Source organism: Bubalus kerabau, chromosome 6 (assembly GCF_029407905.1).
Source record: "Bubalus kerabau isolate K-KA32 ecotype Philippines breed swamp buffalo chromosome 6, PCC_UOA_SB_1v2, whole genome shotgun sequence".
NCBI classification, from domain to species: Eukaryota; Metazoa; Chordata; class Mammalia; order Artiodactyla; family Bovidae; genus Bubalus; species Bubalus kerabau.
In genome coordinates this window covers 103627185-103648755 of record NC_073629.1, presented here as the reverse complement: position 1 = coordinate 103648755, position 21571 = coordinate 103627185, and the positions used below count along the sequence as shown (strand labels likewise).

The following is a 21571-nucleotide window of genomic DNA, read 5'->3' as shown; positions in this document are numbered from 1 at the left end:
GATCTCAACAAATTAAGTCAAGACTAAAGTTCAGGGCCCTTCCCCTTGTTCTCTAAGGTGGCAGAGGAAATTTAAGGGTAAGTCAGTTATGGAAACCAACATACTCTTTTTGTAAATAAAGGTCTGGATTGCTGAAAGGCATGGTGGGGTAGGTACAATGGAAATCAGAGAGGGATCCATGAAAGTGAAGAACTAAAAGAAGAACTGCAGAGGTGGACAGACCAGGGATGGAGAAAGGCTAGGAAATCACTCAATAAACATTTATTGAGAAGTTACTATTCCACTGCAAGATGCCACTTGCTTAGGCTATGAAACTCTGCTGAGGAACATCTAAATTAGCCAACAGAGCTCTGAGTTGATGGATCTGACCCTATAGCTATGACTTAGAATCATAATCCTAAATATTTTGAATTTTCCTCAATGGTATCCTATCTACTATCTCAGCTGAGCCTCAAAAAGCTCTACTGAATCCTTGAGATATGGCATAATATACTAGAGAAGAGCCTGGACTCTGGAGCTATACTGCTGCTGCTGCTGCTAAGTCCCTTCAGTCGTGTCCGTCTCTGTGCGACGCCATAGACGGCAACCCACCAGGCTCCCCCATCCCTGAGATTCTCCAGGCAAGAACACTGGAGTGGGTTGCCATTTCCTTCTCCAATGTGTGAAAGTGAAAAGTGAAAGTGAAGTCGCTCAGTCGTGTCCGACTCTTAGCGACCCCATGGACTGCAGCCTACCAGGCTCCTCTGTCCATGGGATTTGTCAGGCAAGAGTACTGTAGTGGGGTGCCATTACCTGGGGCCAAATCTCAATTGTGTTACTTTCCAGCTGGGTGGCCTTTGCAACTTGTTTAATCTTGTGCCTCAGTTTTTTGTTGTTGTTGTTGTTGCTGCTATTTTTAAACTTTATGAAAAAAATCATAATACATACCTCTGGAGTTATTATAAGAATTAAAATAAAGTACATATAAAGTACTTAGACAATGATTGTCATGTAGAAAGTGATCAATAAAGGTAGTTATTATTTAGGCCCAAAGAATATTCTGGAACACATTGTACAGATATGAAAATTAAATCTCAGAGAAATGAGTTGACGTTTTCAAAACAACAGAAAGTCAATGATGTATTTCACCCCTGAACACAATTCTTTCTTTCCTAATGTTTCCAGTAACCTAATAAAATGAAAAAGTGTTTCTTTGTAGATATCTTCCCTATCCTGGGCTCCTTCTTCAGTCCATTGATTTCAGTGAACGTGTGGATGTCATAGACAGAGATCAGAGGCACCACACACACCCCTCATCCGTGGCTTATTGAGTGTCCGCACTCATTCCAACTAACTTGAAGAAAGCCCTCTTCACATCCTTGTTCCGGAGGCTGTAGATCATGGGGTTGAGGAAGGCAGAGATGACATTGTAGAACAGGGCCAGCTTCTTGTCATCCTCTGGGGAGGCCTCAGAGCCAGGCCTCATATACATGACCATACATGGAATACAAAACATGGTGACCACAGTGATGTGTGAGCCACAGGTGGAGAAGGCCTTGATTCGCCCCTGGGTGGAGCCAATCTTTAGGATAGCAGTGAAGATGCAAACATATGAGGCCAGAATGAGGGACAATGGAATCAGGAGCAAGATAAAGCCCAAGATAAAGTCCACTTGGTCATTGAGTGATGTATCTGCACAAGCTAACTTCAAGACAGCAGGAATTTCACAAAAGAAGTGGTTGATTTCATTGGGGCCACAGTAGGGCAGATTCATTGCAAAGACTGTGTAGACGAGGGCACAGGTGAGACCACAAAGGGCAGAGCTGACTGCCAGGAGTACACACAGGGTTTGGCTCATCTTCACCCCATAATGGAGTGGGTAGCATATGGCAACATATCTGTCATAGGCCATAGCTGCAAAAATCCAGGTCTCATTGATGCCCAAGGTTAGGAAAACATACATCTGGACCACACACCCAACATAAGAGATAGTTTTACTCTTGCTTACTAGGTGGATCAACATCTGGGGCACTGTGGTGGTAGCATAGCTGAGATCCAGCAGAGAGAGGATGCTCAGGAACAAGTACATGGGGATGTGGAGGCATGCATCTACTCTGATCAAAGTAACAATGAGACCATTGCCCAGGACTGTAAATAAGTAAAGGAAGAGGAAGAGGAAGAAAAGGATCCAGTTGGTTCTGGGATTTCTGGAGAAGCCCAGGAGGATAAACTCGGTTACAGAGCTTTGATTTTTCCAACCTTGGCTATGGGTGGCCTTCCTTCTGGGGAGAGAAGAGGACATATTCCTAAATACCTTGCAGTCTCAGTGAGAGAATGCATAAGATCCACAGCTGCAGGGACTGAAGGCATCGCAGAACTAAGCAAGCAATCAAACCAAGATCTCCTCCTCCATGCCAGGGAACATTCTATCCAAATTGGCTTCACACTGCTCTAGGCACTTGGTAGGGATTATAGAAATGATTTTGCTCTGTCTAACTAGCTTTAATAAAGTTCCAAGGGCCCAATGGAAAAACTGTACACGGCATAAATCTTATTCTGAAGAACATACCCATCCCATAAATCAAAGGAAGGAGGCTAGGGAAATGTAAAATGTTTTACGGTCAACCAAAAAGTTGTAGAGCACTCTATAGTTCCTAAAGTCATTCTTTCAAATGTCAAGACAAGCAGGTGCTACCAAGGACAGTGTAAATGCGAAACAAACAAAACCCCTTGCTTCTTGCCTTTGTCTTCCTCTCTGATGCTGTAACTTTGAAAGCCCACATACCATTAGTTTTCAGAAAAAGGGGGAGTTTCAAGGAAGCTTTTTTTGGGAAAAGAAATCTTTCCTCTAGAACTTTTATTTCCCTCACCCCCACCATTCCAGCATTACCTGCAGTAGTTACAACTATTAAGATAAATTGACGTATAAAGACAGCCAGAGACTCAAGAATCGAAACCTAGAGAACATGCTTGTGCTCCTGGCATTTCTCAAGAAAATGAAGCTTCTTTACCTGGAAATTAGGTGCCTGTGTGTCTCAAAGCTTTTCTTGAAAACTAGTAAGGACTCCTCCACAGCCATGTTGCTCACAGGAGAGAGTTGAGTATTGGGTGGGAATGGATCTTCAGGTGATTTGAACTCCATCCTAGATCTCACCTTGGCAGGCCTAGACAGCAGAACACAATACTGACCAGTTCTTTTTTCTTAGTCCTTCTGCAACAGAACCATAACTGCTAGATACACACCTTTTCCAGACACCAAAGAAGGAAATTGTCTTTTATGAAATGGCATTCTATGAAGATGTTTTCATAAATGTGATCTTATTTGATTATCACCACAACCCACTGAGGTGAGTATCACTACTTCCTTTTCATAAAATCGCCTGTCCAGTGTCGGACAGAGTAAATAGTGGAGCAGGACTCAAAGTCCAAGTCCCAAATGTGTCCCTCACACCAATTTCATGCAGGGTTTAGCAGGTTTCCCTGATGGCTCAGATGGTAAAGGATCCACTTGCAAATGTAGGAGACCTGGGTTTGATCCCTCGGTTAGAAAGATCCCCTGGAGAAGGGAAAAGCTATCCACTCCAGTATTCTTGCCTGGAAAATCCCATGGACAGAGGAGCCTGATGGACTATAGTCCATGGAGTCACAAAGAGTTGGACATGACTGAGTGACTAAGAACACACAAGCACAAAATAGACCCATTTTAGGTAACATTGTGAGAGAAAGAGCTGACCTGTGTATCAACACTTATAGAGAGCAGAAAGTTCATATTGCAAAACATTGCAAATTATCAAGTGGTTTTCATAGAGAATCTCAAAACTGGATCAGAATTTCAACATTTAAAGCATTGCACTGGCATGACAAGGCTGGCTGATAGCTCTCAATTTGTGTTAAAATAACACCACATAAAGCTGTGGATGGGACTCAGGCTTGGATAAATGAGAAAAATGATATTAATACTCACATTAGAGGCTCTTTGCAGTAGTATGAGAGTTAGTGGGTATGGTTCATGCTCTTTTCTCCTTTAAAAATTTACTCAATTGTCATCTTTGCAGGAAAGACTTGAATCTTTCCTGATCATCCTGTTTGAATCTGAAATATCCCATACTCCATACATTTTCTGTTTTATGTATCTTCATAATAGTTAGCAACTTCTAATGTACAAAATAATTTTTTGAAATCATCAGTTTCCCTCACAAGAATTCAGGAATTTTTATCTTTTTGATTTATTGTATATTACCAGATTCTAGAGCAGTGCCTAGCATATAGTGGGTATTTTAAATGTTGGATAAATGAAAGGGCTGAGTCCGAGCTGGCCCACCAAGGGCATCAGTTGCCTATTTGTACTTATGGGAGCTATCCTTGTTGCTGAACTTTGCTTCCTAGTGAGCTAGCAATGGAGTTGACCTCATTCTGAGGCTTTCCTTTGGATTTACATAGCTATCAACAGATTTCTTTCCTGGTGGCTCAGAGGTAAAGAATCCAGCTGCAATGCAAGAGACAAAGGAGACAGGTTTGATCCCTGGGTTGGGAAAATCCCCTGCAGAAGGAAATGGCAACCCATTCCAGTATTCTTGCCCGAGAAATCACATGGACAGAAGAGCTTGGAGGACTACAGTCTATAGGGCTGCAAAAGAATCAGACATGACTTAGCAACTAAACAACAACAGATTCCTGAACACGGACTGGTCCAGACCATTTACATACATTATCCATGGTCATCCCACAAAGTCAATACCTACTATTAGCTGCATTTTACAACTAAGGAAACTGATATTTATCAGAGTTAAGTAAAAAACCCGAGTCACCCAGAGAACTGTTTTTAACTCTTGAACCTGCAATTTAAAAGGAAAAAACACAAACTAGAGCTTCTCTATACAGAGAAAAGAGCTTATCAGCAAGGAATCCATGAAACCTTGTTATTTACGGAAGAACGGAAGAGACTGAGAAAACTTAGCTGGGAGACTTATGAGGAACTTAAGAGAGCTCACTAAATATTCTGAAGGTTGTCATGCAGAAAAAGGTAGAAATGTGTACTGTATGTTCCTGGAGGGAAGAAAATTAGAAATGTTTGGCAAAAGTTATAAAAGGGAAAATTTTAAGCTCAGTTACAAAAAAAAAAAAGGGCAAGAAACTTCTAGTGATTAATACTACTCAATAATGAGTAGTATCTCCATTTTTAGTTTTCAAGCATAAGCTGTAAGGCCATGTCACTCAGGTGTAGTATCATTGCTTTTGATGTGAAATCATGATGTACTACATTAAAATTCAACTTTGCAATAAACATCCTAAGATTCTAAAGCTCAATGACACCAACATTCAGAGAATCTATGATTTTAGGGGTGACTTCTCACTATGTACCCAACCTCATAACAGTGTCTAGTCAAAACAAAGTCTGATGCTAATAATGAGAACCAAGGAAGTTTGAAAGAAAGTGAGAATACAGTATTTATCAAGTATAATGTAAAAATTCAAAAGATAATTTAAAGTTCCTACTGTCTTATTTGGGCAGATATGGAGCTCCCTTGGGAGCTATGATTGGTATCCAGGCAGGGTTGTTTTCCTGCCCCCCAGAAGATCCCACATAGTCTCTTCCAGAAAGAAGAAAGCTCAAGAAAAATAGCAGACTACAAGCTGAAGGGAAAACACTATTATAAAATTTGCATTAAATCTTTGTTATTCTTTCTTGTTTAAAATTCTTTATTCTTGTGTCCTTTGAGAGAATGTTCTAAGAATCAAATTAGGAAAATACAATTTTAAAAGTTGTTAAGTAGCAACTATATTTAAATCACAGGAGGACTATACAACATCCAAGACAGAGTGGAGATGAGAAACATTTCAGAAGAATATTTTCACTGAAGGAGAACAGGAGTGTCTTCCCTGATCTTTCCTGTTTTAGCCTTTCTTCCATCCAACCCAATCTACACACTGCCAGAGTGAGTTTCAAAAAAGACAGAGATGATCATGATATTTCCCTGTTTACAAACCCTAAAAAAAAAAAAAACTCCCATTATTTATGAGCTAATGTCTAATTTCCTTAGCTTGGTTTTCAAAGCTCTTTGGAACTTGATTCTTATCTATCTAGTAGGTAACTTGATTACTTACCTACTCATCTTACCTACCTGGTAAGAACTTGATTCTTACCTACCTGGTAGGTAACTTTGGAACTTAATTCTTACCTACCTGGTAAGTAACTTGATTACTTACCTACTCACCTTGTGTGCTTTGTATGGCTTGCTATCTAGGAATGGAATGGTTTTTGCTTTTTAATATGGTTGAAAAAAATATTCATTTATGTCTGTGGCTGTTTTGCCTTACAACAAGAGTTGAGAAACTCTAATAGAGATCATATATGTCCCACAAAACTTAAAATATTTATGATCTGGTCCCCTACAAGAAAGGTTTGCTGACTCTAGCTGAAGGCAAAGCAGCTCATTCATGACCCTCCAAATAGTCCAGGTCCTTTCACAAATCTATTTCTCATGAGGCAGTATGTTCTAAGGAGAGAGTAGAGGCTCTGGGGTCAAATTTGGTTTGAGTTTCGCTTTGCCACTTAGCAACAGCACAACCCAGAGAAAGCCATTAATCTCAAACCCTATTTCATCATCTGTAAGACTGGGAGAATAACATATAACTTGAAGGTTTTTGTGAAGATTAAATGATATTTTGAGTGTATGTAACACTACAGCAATGTGTCAGTTATTATTACTGCTAATGTTATCCTCCAGATGAAATGCCCTCCTCTGCTTTCATCTCTTGGTAAAAACCCTAATCATGGAAGTATTCTGTGATTCCCCTCATAACTTCTTCTTCCTCTGGGCTCTGATAACACCTTTAATGTGATTTTACTATTCCCCATGCTTACACACACACAAGTTTGTGGAATTCCTCGAAGATGAAAAACCATATCTTACCTTTCTATCTCCAATTCTTAGCACAGGGTATGGGTCATTGCTAATGAATGTCAAATTAATGACTTTAAGAAGTTATGCCAATGGCATAAGAGTGAGTTTGTTGCAAGAATGGACTCCCAGTCCAGTGGTTTCCCCATCACTTTCTCTTTCAAAATTACTACCCAGGTCTTTTTGGTGACATCTACCTGGGTTATCCATGTCCAGAATAACTAAAATCCTCTTCTCAGCAAGTTGGTAACTGAAATAAAGTTTGAAAACAGAAAAAATGAAATCAAGAACACACAGGCAGTCCTTGTATTATCTTCCTCAAATGTGCTTCTCTTCCAGGCTTAGTCTGGGCAACTAGACATGTCATTAGAAAGGGGATGAACCAGAGACAGAACCCATTTTCATTAAGCGCTCATTGTGGGCCAGTTAGTTTACACCCAGGATAAGAAAACGATTAAGAGTATGGCACCACAGTCCATGAGGTCCCAGAGTCGGACACGACTGAATAACTGGACACAGCACACACGGCACTAGTATCAGACTTGGGTCTGAGTACTGACTCCATTGCTAATTAGTAGAGTGACCTTGGGAGAGTTACCTAAATACTGTGTGTCTACATCCTCTCCTAGAATCCTGTGATGATGATAGTACGAATCTCAAAGGATTGTCCTAATGATTAATTGAAACAGCACAGGTAAAGTTGCTTAACACTATGCCTGCAGAGTATTGCTCTAAAGCAAGTAGTTACTATTATTATTATTATTTTATCCCACAACAAGTCTTTCTCAAAAATTATGAATTTTTAGAGAAAAAGGAAATTGGGAAACAGGATAGCTTTTCTGATGTTGCACAGTATTAAAGTTGCCACATCTCAGCAGCTCCCTGGGAAATACCTAGTTGGTGTATTAATGAGGCCCATGGGTATTGGGGATCAGAGTCCCTAAGGATGCAGCCAAATAGATCCTGATGTCACCTCAGGAGACTTCTAATCCTAAGGGATACCATTCCTCAGGGAAACGTTCAGTAAGGAGGGAGTCATCAGACTAGAGAAAGAAGGGCTGAATGTGCCCCAGGGAATCCTAAGATTTGGGGGGAGCTAGAACTACAGAAGCAGTGTGAAGTTTTGTCCATTTAGTCAGGCCTCCATGTGGGGGCATGCTAGATGAGTACAGCTAAGCAGTTGATACCAGGACCCCAGTTTTAGCTGCTCTGCTGGTCTTTTTCCCCATCTATTTGGTGTGAAGTGATGGGACTGGATGCCATGATCTTAGTTTTTTTAATACTTAGTTTTAAGCCAACTTTTTCACTCTTCTCTTTCACCCTCATCAAGAGGTTCTTTAGTTCCTCTTCACTTTCTGCCATTAGAGTAGTATCATCTGCAAATCTGAGGTTGTTGATATTTCTCCCAGCAATCTTGATTCCAGCTTGTGACACATCCAGCCTGGCATTTTGCACAGTGTACTCTGCATATACATAGAACTGTGGTGTTGGAGAAGACTCTTGAGAGTCCTTTGGACAGCAAGGAGATCAAACCAGTCCATCCTAAAGGAAATCAACCCTGAATATTCATTGGAAGGACTGATGCTGTAGCTGAAACTCCAATACTTTGGGCATCTGATGCAAAGAACTTACTCATTGGAAAAGACCCTAATGCTGAGAAAGATTGGAGGCAGGAGGAGAAGGGGATGGCAGAGGGTAAGATGGCTGGATGGCATCATTGACTCAATGGACATGAATCTGAGCAAACTCTGGGAGATAGTGAAGGACAGGGAAGCCTGGCATGATGCAGTCGATGGGGTCACAAAGAGTCGGACACGACTGAGCAACTAAACAACAACAAAGTTTCATTAACTAATAAATGTTCCTGAAAGCAAGGGTTTTATGACTCAACCTTGATAAATATTATGTTAAATAGAGTCAGTGTTTTCCTTGTTTTTAATCGCTCATTTACCTATTTGCTTCCTATGTATTCATTCATCAAACATTAATTGATGTTTACTGGCGTTGCATGTCAGGCCTAATGCTAGGTTCTGTGGATGCAGGCATAAATCATGCAAGTGCCAGTCTAGTGGGGGAGAGACTCATACTTAGACAAGGATGCTATAAGGTGCTGCTGGGAACACATTCGAAACTCTGATAGAGTGTCAAGGAGGTGGTCCAGGCTCTAAAGACAATCTGAATTCTCAAGACTCTCTACTATTGCATGAAGCATGAATAGAACAATTTCTAAGCCTATTTGGACAAGAACTCTTTTTGTTACAAAATGTTTCACAGAACCAGAGTTTCAGGTAATGTTCTTGAAAAGTGCTTGTCTAGAGAAAAAAATCTAATTTTTTCAACACAATGTGCCAGGCTCTATCTGTCACATCTACTCTCCCCTGCCTGGGCCTACATTCAGCCACTCTGCCCATTCTCCAAAACCTCCATGTCTCTAGGCGTTCAGCATCCTATTTCCTCTTCCAGAACACTTCAACCTCTGCTCCCCACCCTTTAATCCAATTATCAAGCTTCTACTCATGCTTTAAAGACCCAGCAGAACTTTAACTCTGTCTTTAGAGCCTGGACCACCTCCTTGCCACTCTTTCAGAGTTTTGAATGTGTTTCCAGCAGCACCTTATAGCATCCTTGTCTTAGTATGTGTCTCTCCCCCACTAGATTGGGACTTGCATGATTTATGCCTGCATCCACAGAATGTAGCATTATCCCTGACATGCAATTCCAGTAAGCATCAGTTACTGTTTGATGAATGAATAAATGATGCCAACATTATGGCTCACCTTCTTTTCTCTGATAACAGATATTTTTCAAGTCATCTTTATTTCTTTCTGCTATAAAGACAATCTGTGCTGATTGTAGAAATTTTAGAAAGTAGAGAAAAATATGAACAAAAATAAAAATCACTTGGTATCTTACTACCCGGAGAGAGCCAATGTTAACATGTTAGTATATATCCTTTCAGGCTTTTAAAAATGAATGTATGCATTTTTATAAAAATTGGATTAACTTTATACATACAAATTTACATTTTTAATTTTTCCACCTAATATTATATATACTTTTCACTGTAATTAAATAATGCTTTAAATATGATAGATAATATTAGTTGCATACTGTTTCATAAAGTTTATGTATCATATTTGCAGCTGTTTCCAATCATTCTTTTTTAATATTTATTCTACTATTTATTTTACTTTTGACTTCTTTGAGTCTTAGTTGTGGTATGAAGGATTTTCGTTATGCCACGTGGGACCTTTCATTGCGGAGCATGATTTCTCTCTAGTTGAGGCACGTGGGCTCTTTTGCCCCACAGCGCGTGGGATCTTGGGCTTCCCAGGTGGCAGTAGTGGTGAAGAACTTGCCTGCCAGTGCAGGAGACCCAAGAGGCTGGGCTTCCATCCTTGAGTCGGGAAGATTCCCTTGAGGAGGGCACAGCAATCCGTTCCAGTACTCTTGCCTGGAGAACCCTATAGACAGAAGAGCCTGGAGGGCTAATCTATGGGGTCACAGAGAGTCTGACACAACTGAAGCGACTTAGCATGCACGTGTGGGATCTTAGTTTGACCAGGGATCAAACCCTTGTCCCCTATACTGGAAGGCAGATCCTTAACCACTGGAACACCAGGGAAGTCCTCCAATAGTTCTTTGATGAACATATTTGAACATAAAATTTGGTCCGTGTTTCTGATTTTGTTCTTAGTATTGCCAGGAAAAGCCAGTTCTGACTCCCTGTTGGAACTGTCACTTTGACTTGCTTTTCATTGCTTTTGTTATTATAATCATGCATAATGGCCTGCCTCAGAATCTTGCCCCCTCACTCAGTTCAGTCACTCAGTCAGAGTTCGACTCTGTGACCCCATGGACTGCAGCACGCTAGGCTTCCCTGTCCATCACCAACTCCCAGAGTTTACTCAAACTCATGTCCATTGAGTCGGTGATGCCATCCAACCATCTCATCCTCTGTCGTCCCACTCTCCTCCTGCCTTCAATCTTTCCCAGCAAATGAGTCAGTTCTTCACATCAGGTGGCCAAAGTAATGGAGTTTCAGCTTCAGCATCAGTCCTTCCAATGAATATTCAGGACTGATTTCTTTTAGGATGGACTGGTTGGATCTCCTTGCTGTCCAATGGACTTGCCCCTCTACCTGACTGTTAAAGTGCCTTTGTTCAGAACTCTGTATTTGTGTAGATGTCAGGAAGGAAGAAATTAACACATTCCCTGCCTGAGACTTGCCATTCTGGGAGATTCTTGCAAGATTAAATGGTGTTTTTATATTGTTTCCTCACCTCCCCCCATCTCTGATACGAAAGAACCTGGCATCCAGACTTCGATAGATAAGATGCTTCTTTCGAGACATCAATCTACCATCTCCTCAGTCAGCAAGCTGGGACTCTGTAACATTAGGACAAATTCCTAGAAGTGAAATTTCTGGACCCGTTTATAACAACATTGTGAAGGTATGATACAGATTGTTATATGCTTATCATATGATATTTTTATTTCATAAATGAATATATGTAAAATTCTTAAAACTTTATTGGCACATAGTGTTTAATAAATACAGACGTAATTCCTTCTTTAACAGATATATTGAGTGCCTACTCTGTGGAAGGCACTGCTCTGAAAAGGTAGAGTCAATAATATTCTTTTCAGTAACAAACATGAGTGTAAGTCTTACTGCACACTTCCCAGCATTGGGCATCATCATTTTCCTAAACCTTGCTAGTTTGATGATGAAAATGATTCAATTCATATTTATTAATAACAAAAGCAAAACATTTCTTCTATGTGATGATAGCTGAACAAGATATAATCCTTTTTTTATCTCCTCCGCATTCTTATCTGGAGAATTCCATGAACAGAGGAGCCTGGCAGGCTACAGTCTATGGGGTCACGAAGAGTCTGACATGACTGAGTCTGTACACACACTTTTTGCATCTGCCACTATTTCTTACATTTTGCTAGTCTGAATCCATCAACTTTTCCACTCACTGACTTCATCTTCCATCTCCGACTGTTTGGGTGGACTGTTACTCCTTCACTCATAAAATATCCATTGAAGGCTAGTAGATAAGCGGCATGGGCTAGATTCTAGGGATACAGCACTCAACTAGACAATCATGATCCCTGCCTTGTGGATTTATTAACTTGCTGTCTAATAGAGAACTCAGAATCATGTGCCTTTATTATTATGAGGGGTACTGCATGCTTTGGAAGGCTAACTCACTCTGGGAGCTCAAGGAAAGGCTTCTTTGAGCAGCAGCAGTTTAAGCCAAGACCTGACAGATGAACAGGACATCAGTGGCATAATGGGGTGAGGTTAAGGGTGAGAAGAGAAGGAATAGCTCATGTAGAAACCCTGAAATGAATGGGAAAGAGCATGGCACATTCAAGACAAAGACAGAAATCCAGCTTACTTGGAGTGAGAGAAAGAGGAGCAGAGTGACCAGAGTGAGATGAGCCTGGGGAGGCCACGGGGGCCAGATTGTACATGGCCTCATTCACCCTGTCTCCTGCAATGTCAGTGTCTTTGCCCTTCTCTCCAGCTGACCTAATACCACGAGGGCAGTTTCCAGAGGGCATGTACCTTTCTCAAGATTCAGCCACAGGTCATTCCCCAATGCTCATTCCTCTGTCTCAATCAAAGATTTTAGTGTCTCAGAGACCCTTCTTTTGTAAACCACTGAGACTAGAACAAGATGGAAATAAAAGACTGATATGCCTGGAAGATATTTATTGATAGGTCTGCTCCCCAAGGGCCTGAATAAGGTTGAGACCCTGGGCTGGGCATGGGGATGGTGTAGTGGTGCTGCTGGGTCATATGAATGAGTGTTTAAGGCATTGACTGTGTATCATGAGTCTTATTCCTCTGACCCCCCAGAACCTCTTTCACAGCCTCATTCTGGGGTCCTGCCCCAGCCCATCACCTTGAGGAAAGCCCTCTTCACATCTTTGTTCCTCAGGCTGTAGATGATGGGGTTGAGGAAGGCAGAGAGGACGTTGTAGAACAGGGCCAGCTTCTTGTCCTCTTCTGGGGAGGCCTCTGAGCCAGGCTTCATGTACATGACCATGGCTGGCACACAGAACATGGTGACCACAGTGATGTGGGAGGCACAGGTGGAGAAGGCCTTCAGCCGCCCCTGGGCTGAACGAATCCTTAAGATGGCAGTGAAGATATTGATGTAAATGATGAGGATGAGAGAAAGTGGAACCAGGATGACACTAAAACCAAGAATGAAGTCTACCTGGTCATTGACTGAGGTGTCTGCACAAGCCAGCTTCAAGACAGCAGGGACTTCACAGAAGAAGTGGTTGATCTTGTTGGGACCACAGTAGGGCAGATGCATGGCAAAAACAGTGTAGACAAGAGCAGAGACGACACCCCAGAGTCCACAGAACAAGACCATTACCCTACACAGCCACGGACTCATGACAACCTTGTACCTGAGTGGGTGGCAGATGGCCACATACCTGTCTATAGACATGATGGCAAAGAGCCAGGACTCAGTAATGCCTAACACCAAGAAAATGTACATTTGGGCCACACAGCTGGCAAAAGAGATGGTCTTCCTCTGGCTTGCCAGATGTGCCAACATCTGGGGCATAGTTGTGGTGGTATAGCCCAGATCTAACATGGAAAGGGTGACAATGAAGAAGTACATGGGTGTGTGGAGGTGCGAGTCCAGGGCGATGAGGATGATGATTAAACCATTGCCCAGAATGATCAACAGGTAGGTTGTCAGGAAGGCTGAGAAAAATAGAGGAGTGGTTTTGGGGCTGAAGGAGAAACCCAGAAGGATGAATTCAGTCACAGAAGACTGATTAGTCTCTTGCATTGTGTTCTACGTCTGAATGAAAAAGAAAGACACCAATTTAGACAGAAGATTAGCTGAACTATGTACCAGGATAAGGGTTGCTGATGGGGTTGGGGTAGTGGTCAGTGTCCAGTTATAGTGAAACATCATGATCCCCCATGACAGGCTGTTTTACCTCCCCTTGTCCACTGCCACCACTTTCAGGAAATTTATGAAGAGGAAAGGGCTTCCACATCTGGCCTGGCTCTGCCTCTGGCCCACCAGCAGTTGCTCATCTCAGCCTCACTTTACTCAGCTATAAAGTGAAAGCACTGGGCAGGTGACCTCTACCTCCTCTTAGCATCCCCTTCTCCTTAGTAAGGCAGCCAGGTGTTTAGAGATAAACATTGTCATACAGATTATGCAATTTGGCAAATTACAGTGAGAAAAACTACTTGGTCTTGTTGAGGATATCAATTTATTTTTCCACTTTAATTACACCCTCAGATTGCTCCTGGCAAGGACAGCTCTCTGACCATCACCTACTCCATCACAAGCCATGGTGTGTTAGAAGGCACACTGAGTTCTAAGTCCCGGTTTTAAGGTTTATTCAGTCAATGACCTTGAGTAAGCCCTTTACCCTGCCCTCTAACCCTTTGAGGCCACTTCCTTGAGTACAAAATGAGAGTAATTATCTCTTTGTTACAAATTTGCTGCAAAGATTGAATGATATTTTGGCATGAAAGCATCACACAGAGGACCTAATGTGATAGATACATAATAAATGTAAATTGCATTTCTGGATGGTTCTCCATATACAGGGACTGGGATTCAGGTCCAAGTTATGCAAGCAAACATCTTGAGAACGACTTCACCATATTTGATGCTCACAATCAATTTTCACTCCCCTAGAGGCCTACCTTCTGTTTCTTCTCCCCACAAAAGCCAGCATTTCATTCCATCCTTTAGCTTCTTACTGACTCTTAGCTCTTCCCCAACTTAACCTTCCTGAACCTTCATTTCTTCATGGAGAACAGGAAGAAGCCAGCATCACTGAAGAGGTGTCATGTGTATTGTCAGCGCTCGGGGAGTGAAGCAGTCTTCACGCTGTCAGTGTTATTCCTTCTCCCGGCACCACTTTATTTGACTCAACCTATTTGTTCTCCAATCTGCTTGTTTTCCTTCAGATACCCTGGATGAGTCTTCACAAGAACCTGTGTCTACATTGGATGGCTTCTTGGCTTTGGCTAAAGGACTGCACACAGTTGGAACCTCCCATATGCTAGGCCCTTTTCCAAGACCTTCACAGACATTATCCAGTAGCTGGCAGGTAATTATTCTTACTAAATCCCTTTCACCATAGAGACTTTGTAGGTCACATTGTACCCACAAGTTGGCCTCAGTTTCCATATAAAGTATTATGTATTTGGGGTAGGTGGTTTCAAAGAAGAGAGACCACACAGTAGTGTGGAAAGGGCAAAAGATTTAGGATTCAGGATTCAGGATTCTATTTGAATCCTGATTCTGGCTTTACTCGCTATGTGAACTTGGGTTGTTAGTTTGCTTCCTAGGCCTCAGTTACCTCAACTGTAAAATGGGAATAAAAATATCTACCTTACAAGCCACATTCTTCCTTAGAGGAATTCCAAAGATATGAGAATATTCTCTCTTGGGGCCAAGAGTTGGCAAATGTGCTGCCATTTCTAAGTTTTCAGTTTTCACATATAGTCAATGAATGTGTTTGCTATTTAAGAGTCTGGTTTCAGCCCATTTTCTCCGCCCTGGCCTTCAGAGTACCCGTTCTAAAACAAAAATCTGACTGGGCCCCCCCGCTTCAATCTTTTGGTGACTCCCTTTCCTACAGGGAAAAGTCTAAGAGAGGTAGACAAATACCCTGGCTTCATTGCATAAGGCAAGGCTCAGTTTTGTTCACCAGACTCCAAGGTAGATCGAACACTTTAAAGAGATCTCCAGCTGCTGCAACAGCTGGACTGAAACAGGGCACCACAGTGGCCCGAGATGCCAGGTGCAAGGAGGAGACATGGAAAGGAGAGGCATTCCAAGTCACAGTGGGGTTTTGTCGTAGAGATGAGGACCCAGAACTCCAGGATGTCAGCTGGCCAGCTCTTTGGGTTCTGTCTTAACTTAAGGCAAGCCAAAGATAACTTGGAAATTCTGCAAGTCAGACATATCCCCCATAAGCAGTTTGACTTCACTGTGCCTAATTTTATTTTTTTTCCCACAGTAACTTCATTACTTAATGCAGAGCCTGACAGATGGTAAGATCTGGTAAGTGCTTATTGAATGATCTACATACAGGGAGATGTGGAGAAGCCAGGGTAAAAAGAGAAAAGAAAGAATATAGACATTCTTTCTCTCCCTACACTTTTTGTTCCTGTTCCTCAGAGATGCAGAGAAGATTACCTGTGTCTAGAGGTCACAAGTCACCCAGGAGAAATCAGGGCATAAGGTGGTTGAAGGAGGAAGACTGAGAGAGTTGGTCCCAAGTGCTCTGAATCTCTCAGTGTGGGAAGAAGAAAAAGAGCTGGGCAGTATCGCTAGGCTGAAAAAGGTTGAAAACTGAAAACAGAACCATGGGCCAGAAAGCCCCTGGAGCCTACCCCCAGGGAGCAGTGTTGGCTCTCAGGAGCCTCTGGAGGAAGCCTGGGGCAGCTGCCACCTTCATCCACCCACTTTTGCCAGGGCACACTTTGCACAAATGCCAGAAACTTTCAGCCTCCCCATACACTGCAGACAGATGCTGCCGTCAGAGTATGACCCTGATCCAGCCCTGGTCTTCCCCTCCCAGTCAAATAAGGCTCACCCAGTCCTTCTCAGGTCTGTGTCTGGGAGGGGCCTGAGTCTACAGTGGCTGATGCTGAGCTCAGGATAGTTTTGGGCCCAGGTCCAGAGCAAGCAGTCCAGAGCATCTTGCTTTGTTGTGTTCCATGTTGCAGGTCTCTCCCTGAGTCCTCAGTGACACCCCACAGATCTATTCTGGGCAACTTCAGAAATTCATCAGAACTTGGGGCTGGAGGCAGTCTTGGAGAATCCAGCCCCTAGCAGGGCACACATCTCTGCAGCCTACCTGGCAAAAGATGCTCCAGCTCCTGTTCACATTCTTCCAAGGACAGGAGGCTCATTACCTCTCAAGGAAGCTTATGTAGCCTTGAATCTACCCTTCATAAAATACTTTCTCATTCTGAGCCAAAACTAAGTACTGGTCCATTATGACCCCAGTGATGTGCTCTCTAAAGCTCCCCTCTGCCTCAGACTCTGCCCCTGCACTCTCCCACCTCTCCTCTGTTCTCCTGAGTCGCCAGTCTGCATTTCAATGCTGTAGGCTTACCTGTCTCACCTCTCCTTATGAGGGTAAGTGGGGCTGTCTGGGTCATCCTCTTCCCCTTGAAAAGCTCTCATGCCCTGATTCTGCCCTTTCTGCTTAAGCTGATCCATACTCCCATCTCTTGCATCTAATGCCAGGTAGCAGCCCCAGCAGACTTCCCGCTGGCATCACAGGAATGGCCCCACCCTTCTGCTCAGTGGCTAAGGGCTCCCAGGAACAACCTCTGGGGAAACATCTGATGCACAGGGATTTGTTGTCAGAGCAACCGGGTCACTGTGACCTGGCCAAGTCATTTAGCTTCCTCTCTTTGAAATGGAGCTGTGTTCCCTGTAGCATAACAATACTTCTCATTGGGTTTCTTTGTGTCGAGCAGTGATTATGGGCCAGACATTTGATGTATCCTAAATTCATGCAGCATTATTACCTTCATTTTACAGGTACAGAAAAGGAAACTTGGAGCACTAAGTAGGCTGTGCAGAGCTGGGATTCTTGTCAGACCACCAGGCTCTGCTCCTAACGAGCACTGAACCCACTGTCATGATCCATCACAAGTCAGACCAGAGGCGGGGAGCCTCACAGCCTCTTGGGTGAGAAGGACAGAGTCACACATACAGTGGAAAGTGGCTGACTCTCACTCTAAACTCAAGAGCAGCAACTTTTGAAGGCCCCAAGCTCTTTGGGGGCTTCTGTTGGATACATGTTCTCCTGGGGCTAGACAAGGAGGACGGGAAAGGAACCAACATTTACTGTACACCTTCTGTGTGCCCAGCACTTCAGAGGCATTATTCCATTTAGTCCTCCGACTACTCTGTACAGGAAGCACGTTATTTCCACTTTCAAGATGAGGACACCAAAGTTCAGAGCCATGCAATGCCATCTCCAAGGTCAAATGGCTGAGATCCCAGTCTAGGTCTGCTTGATTGTAAATGGCCTCAAGCACTCTCTGCTTGATGTGGGTGGTGGGGATGACAAGTCAGGACCATCCAAGTCTCTCACCTGCAGCCCTTCCCTTGGCTTTACTAACACCCCTTCCCCCAAGTTGGACTGCAGAATTTCCAGGATCCTGAGTTGTTTCTCCAGACTCTACCTGAGCTGCAAGGTGGTGGAGGCTGAATGGGAAATGGAAAATTCTGATTCTCAGTCTGAAGGTCCTTCCCCATGGATTCCTTCACACCCAGGATAACTCCTGAGAGAGTATTCCCTTGTTACTGAGTTACAACAGTGATCGTGTTCATCGAGGAAAGTTCACAGACCCAGGAAGGTAGAAAGGAGAAAATAATTACCTTCTAGTTCCTTCCATATGACAAAATTTTAGTTATGACTTGTGGATATTTCTCAAATTTTTTCCTATCCTTAAATGAAAGTGGATTTTTTTCTCACCTCAGTGATATCACGCTTTACATACATTTTATCATGGCAGACACTAGTTGAATGACTATCCGTTTCCTTCTTTGCTGAGAGAACCATCCTCTCGCTGAAAACCCTTGTTAGGTGCAGTGAATACATCATGGACCAAGCCCAGACATTGTGGTTCCATTTCCCCCTTTCCCAGAATTCCTCTCAGTGAGGGTAGCGACATAACCTGGTCCTTTCTAGCAAGACTCCAGAGGAATTCAGCTGAGAAATGTTAGTGAAATATTTATTTTCCTACAAAAAGGGAATAAGTGACTATGATACAAACCCCTTCCCTCAAACCTCCTTTCTATCACCATGAATGAGATGCCATAAGTGGAAATGGGCACCTGTCTTGAGAGCCTGAGGAAAGAGCTCAGAGAATCACAGGGGTCCTCTCATCAACATTATCCATCTGTGAGCTAATACATGATGCCATTTACCATTTAAGTCTTCTTCTTAAGTGAAAAAATGAATTCTTGTATATCTGAACAACTGTTAGCTGGGTTTTCTGGGTTGTGCAGGCAAATCCTAACGAATCAAGTATTCTACCTTTAAAAACTTAATATTATGTGATAAAGATTTTACCTTGATCTCAACTTGCAGCTTCCAGAACTGCAAGAAATAAATGCTTGTTATTTAAACCACCAAGTCTGTGGTATTCTATTATAGCAGTTGAATTGACTAAGACAGAGGTCAAGGTGGCTAGAATTCAGAGCAAAGGACTAGAGGGGAAAGCCTCACAGAGAGCAAGCCCAGGAATCCACAGAAGGCCCCTCTCCAGTCTTCAGATGAGGGCTGATCAGTGCATGCATATGAGGAAACACCAGAGGATGAGGGAAGCTAAGATTAATAAGAGAATAGTATGAAGAATTTAATTCCAAAAAATATATATCTTAGATAAAATGAACAAATTCACTGAAAAGTATTAACTATCAAAGCTCATTTGAAAATACATAAGAAACCCAAATAGCCATACATCTATTTTTTAAAGTGAATGTTGTGTAAAATCTTTTCACAGAGAAAACTTTAGACATAGATGGATTTACCTGTGAATTCTACCAGAGCTTTAAGGAAGAAATTCTATTGCCATACCAAACTTGGGTCTGCTCACATGAGCAGTAAAGCCAATCTACTGATACTGGGCTGTGATAAAGGAAAGTGCAGTGTTTATTGCAGGGGCCAAGCAGCTAGTGCTTAAAAACCTGAAGTTGACTTGTGCAGACACATCCCTAAATGACCAGTTGGACTTTATTTTGGGCTTCATCCTGCTTTTGATCCCACTCTCTTTCATCCTGACATCCTACGTTTGCATCTTTGCCTATACCTTAAGCACCCGTACATCCCAGGGGAGAGTCAGATCCTTTGCCACATGTGCTTCCCACATCACTGAGGTCACCATGTTTTATGGGCCAGTCATGATCATGTACACAAGGTCTAGGTCCTGGTATGACCCAGAGAGAGACAAGAAGCTGGCCCTTTTTTACAATGTCATCTCTGCCTTCCTCAACCCCATCATCTACAGTCTCTGGAACAAAGATGTAAAGAGGGCCTTTCTGAAAGTGCTTGGCCAGAGAGGCACAGCTCAATGACCCAGGATGTTTCAGAGTTGTCCAGAATCATGGACAGACCTGATGGGGCTCATAGGGTGTCATTACAATACATAATTTCTGACCAATCTGAACCTTTCTGTATCTATGAGATATCCATAAAAGGTGAGTCCACTCTTACATTGAAGTCCTCCCCATTGGTTTAAAAATTTTCAGCTGCTACCATTAATGGACTGGGCTGAGTATTGAAGGCAAAGAATTTCTATTATAACAAAGATGTCCTTATGGTCCAAGGCCATTGATTTATTGGTTTTCCTGGGTTCTCGCCTCACCTCTGGAAAATTATTTATCAGTTCAATATAATCATAGTCAAACATTCAGCATGCATACATGCTTTTCTGCAGTCTAAAGGGTTGGGGGTGAAGATGACACAAAGAGTAGACAGATTACATAGGAACAGTCTTGCATTACAGTCTGACAAGTGCTCACAAGTAATATTGACATTGCTTTTTGCACTTGGTGCTATAAAATGTAAGCTAGAATTATTTTTAACACATCTGTGGAACAGATGAGGCTAATAATTAGTGAGGCTAATAATTTGGTCTGACTCAGGTTGTAAAACTGACTCTTACCTGGTTTTACATTTTAAATATCACTTCTACTCTCAGAAAATAAAAATGTCTATTTCATGAAAGAAAAATACATGTATGTTTATCTATCTATCTGCATCTCTCCCTTTATGTATATTTATATAATGAGAGAGTCAGAGTCAGAAATATGCAGAAAAAATTTATAGAAAAGAGTATAGCAAAAACATGTTTAATATTTTGCCATATTAATTTGAGTCTTTTTTTCCCTTTAAAAAAGGATTAAATAATTACGGATGTTGTGGAATCTGGAGTTGCAAAACACACCTCGAAGGACACTCAAGGAGTGTCAGTTTATTGCACCAGCGGATCCAAGGGGAATCAGTTCCCAACAAGGACCCTGATGTTTCTGAGAGGCCCAGTTTTATACCCCCCACTACATGACTTGTTACGTGTTAGCAACCTCTTTGTTGTATATGATTGAGTTTTACAACAAGTAGGTGCTAGGAGAACAAACAATTAAGGTTAAATGGGGGAGGGTACAATGATTATACATCAAGGGGAAATGTCCCCATGGTTAACCTAACAGGGGCAGCCTGACCTCAGTTACAATCTCTGTTTGTCATTTGTAGGGAGAGAAGTCTCAAGGAGACCTGGTTTTCACTAGCAACGATTTCCTCACTCTTGGGCAGGGTTCAGGCTCAGTTCACATCCTGTCTTTAAGATGGATGATAGGCTTCAAGATGGAGTCTCTCCTGCTTTCCTCACACTGGCCCCAACACAGATAAAGTTGAAGTGCTCTTTGATTATTCCCAACTCCTCTGAATCTACCGGTATCATTATATCAATGTCTATTTAGTGTGTCTTTAAGTTTTTCCTTACATATAATTGTATCTATAAGCAATACATACAGTTCTTTTTGTATGAACTTAAAATTTTATAATGATATCAAGAAATCTGCACCACTCTGAAAATATTTAACTCAACATCATGTTTCTGATATTACCTACTGAACACATACAGG

At 42.2% G+C, this 21571-nt stretch overlaps 2 protein-coding genes across 2 annotated transcripts; both read right to left on the bottom strand.

Annotated features, from left to right (window-relative positions):
• Positions 1 to 1303: 1303 nt before the first annotated feature.
• On the bottom strand, positions 1304 to 2351 carry LOC129656280 (olfactory receptor 2B6-like). The gene has a single exon (XM_055586994.1). It carries the CDS (start codon positions 2279 to 2281, stop codon positions 1304 to 1306), a length of 978 nt encoding a protein of 325 aa, XP_055442969.1. The 5' UTR covers positions 2282 to 2351.
• A 10424-nt stretch (positions 2352 to 12775) lies between these two features.
• LOC129656282 (olfactory receptor 2A12-like) lies at positions 12776 to 13714 on the bottom strand. The gene has a single exon (XM_055586996.1). The coding sequence runs from the start codon at positions 13712 to 13714 to the stop codon at positions 12776 to 12778; it is 939 nt and encodes a 312-aa protein (XP_055442971.1).
• Positions 13715 to 21571: the final 7857 nt, after the last annotated feature.

Coding starts and splice junctions, on each gene's coding strand:
- LOC129656280 (XM_055586994.1), bottom strand. CDS start 2,281: ATGTCCTCTTCTCTCCCCAGAAGGAAGGCCACCCATAGCCAAGGTTGG.
- LOC129656282 (XM_055586996.1), bottom strand. CDS start 13,714: ATGCAAGAGACTAATCAGTCTTCTGTGACTGAATTCATCCTTCTGGGT.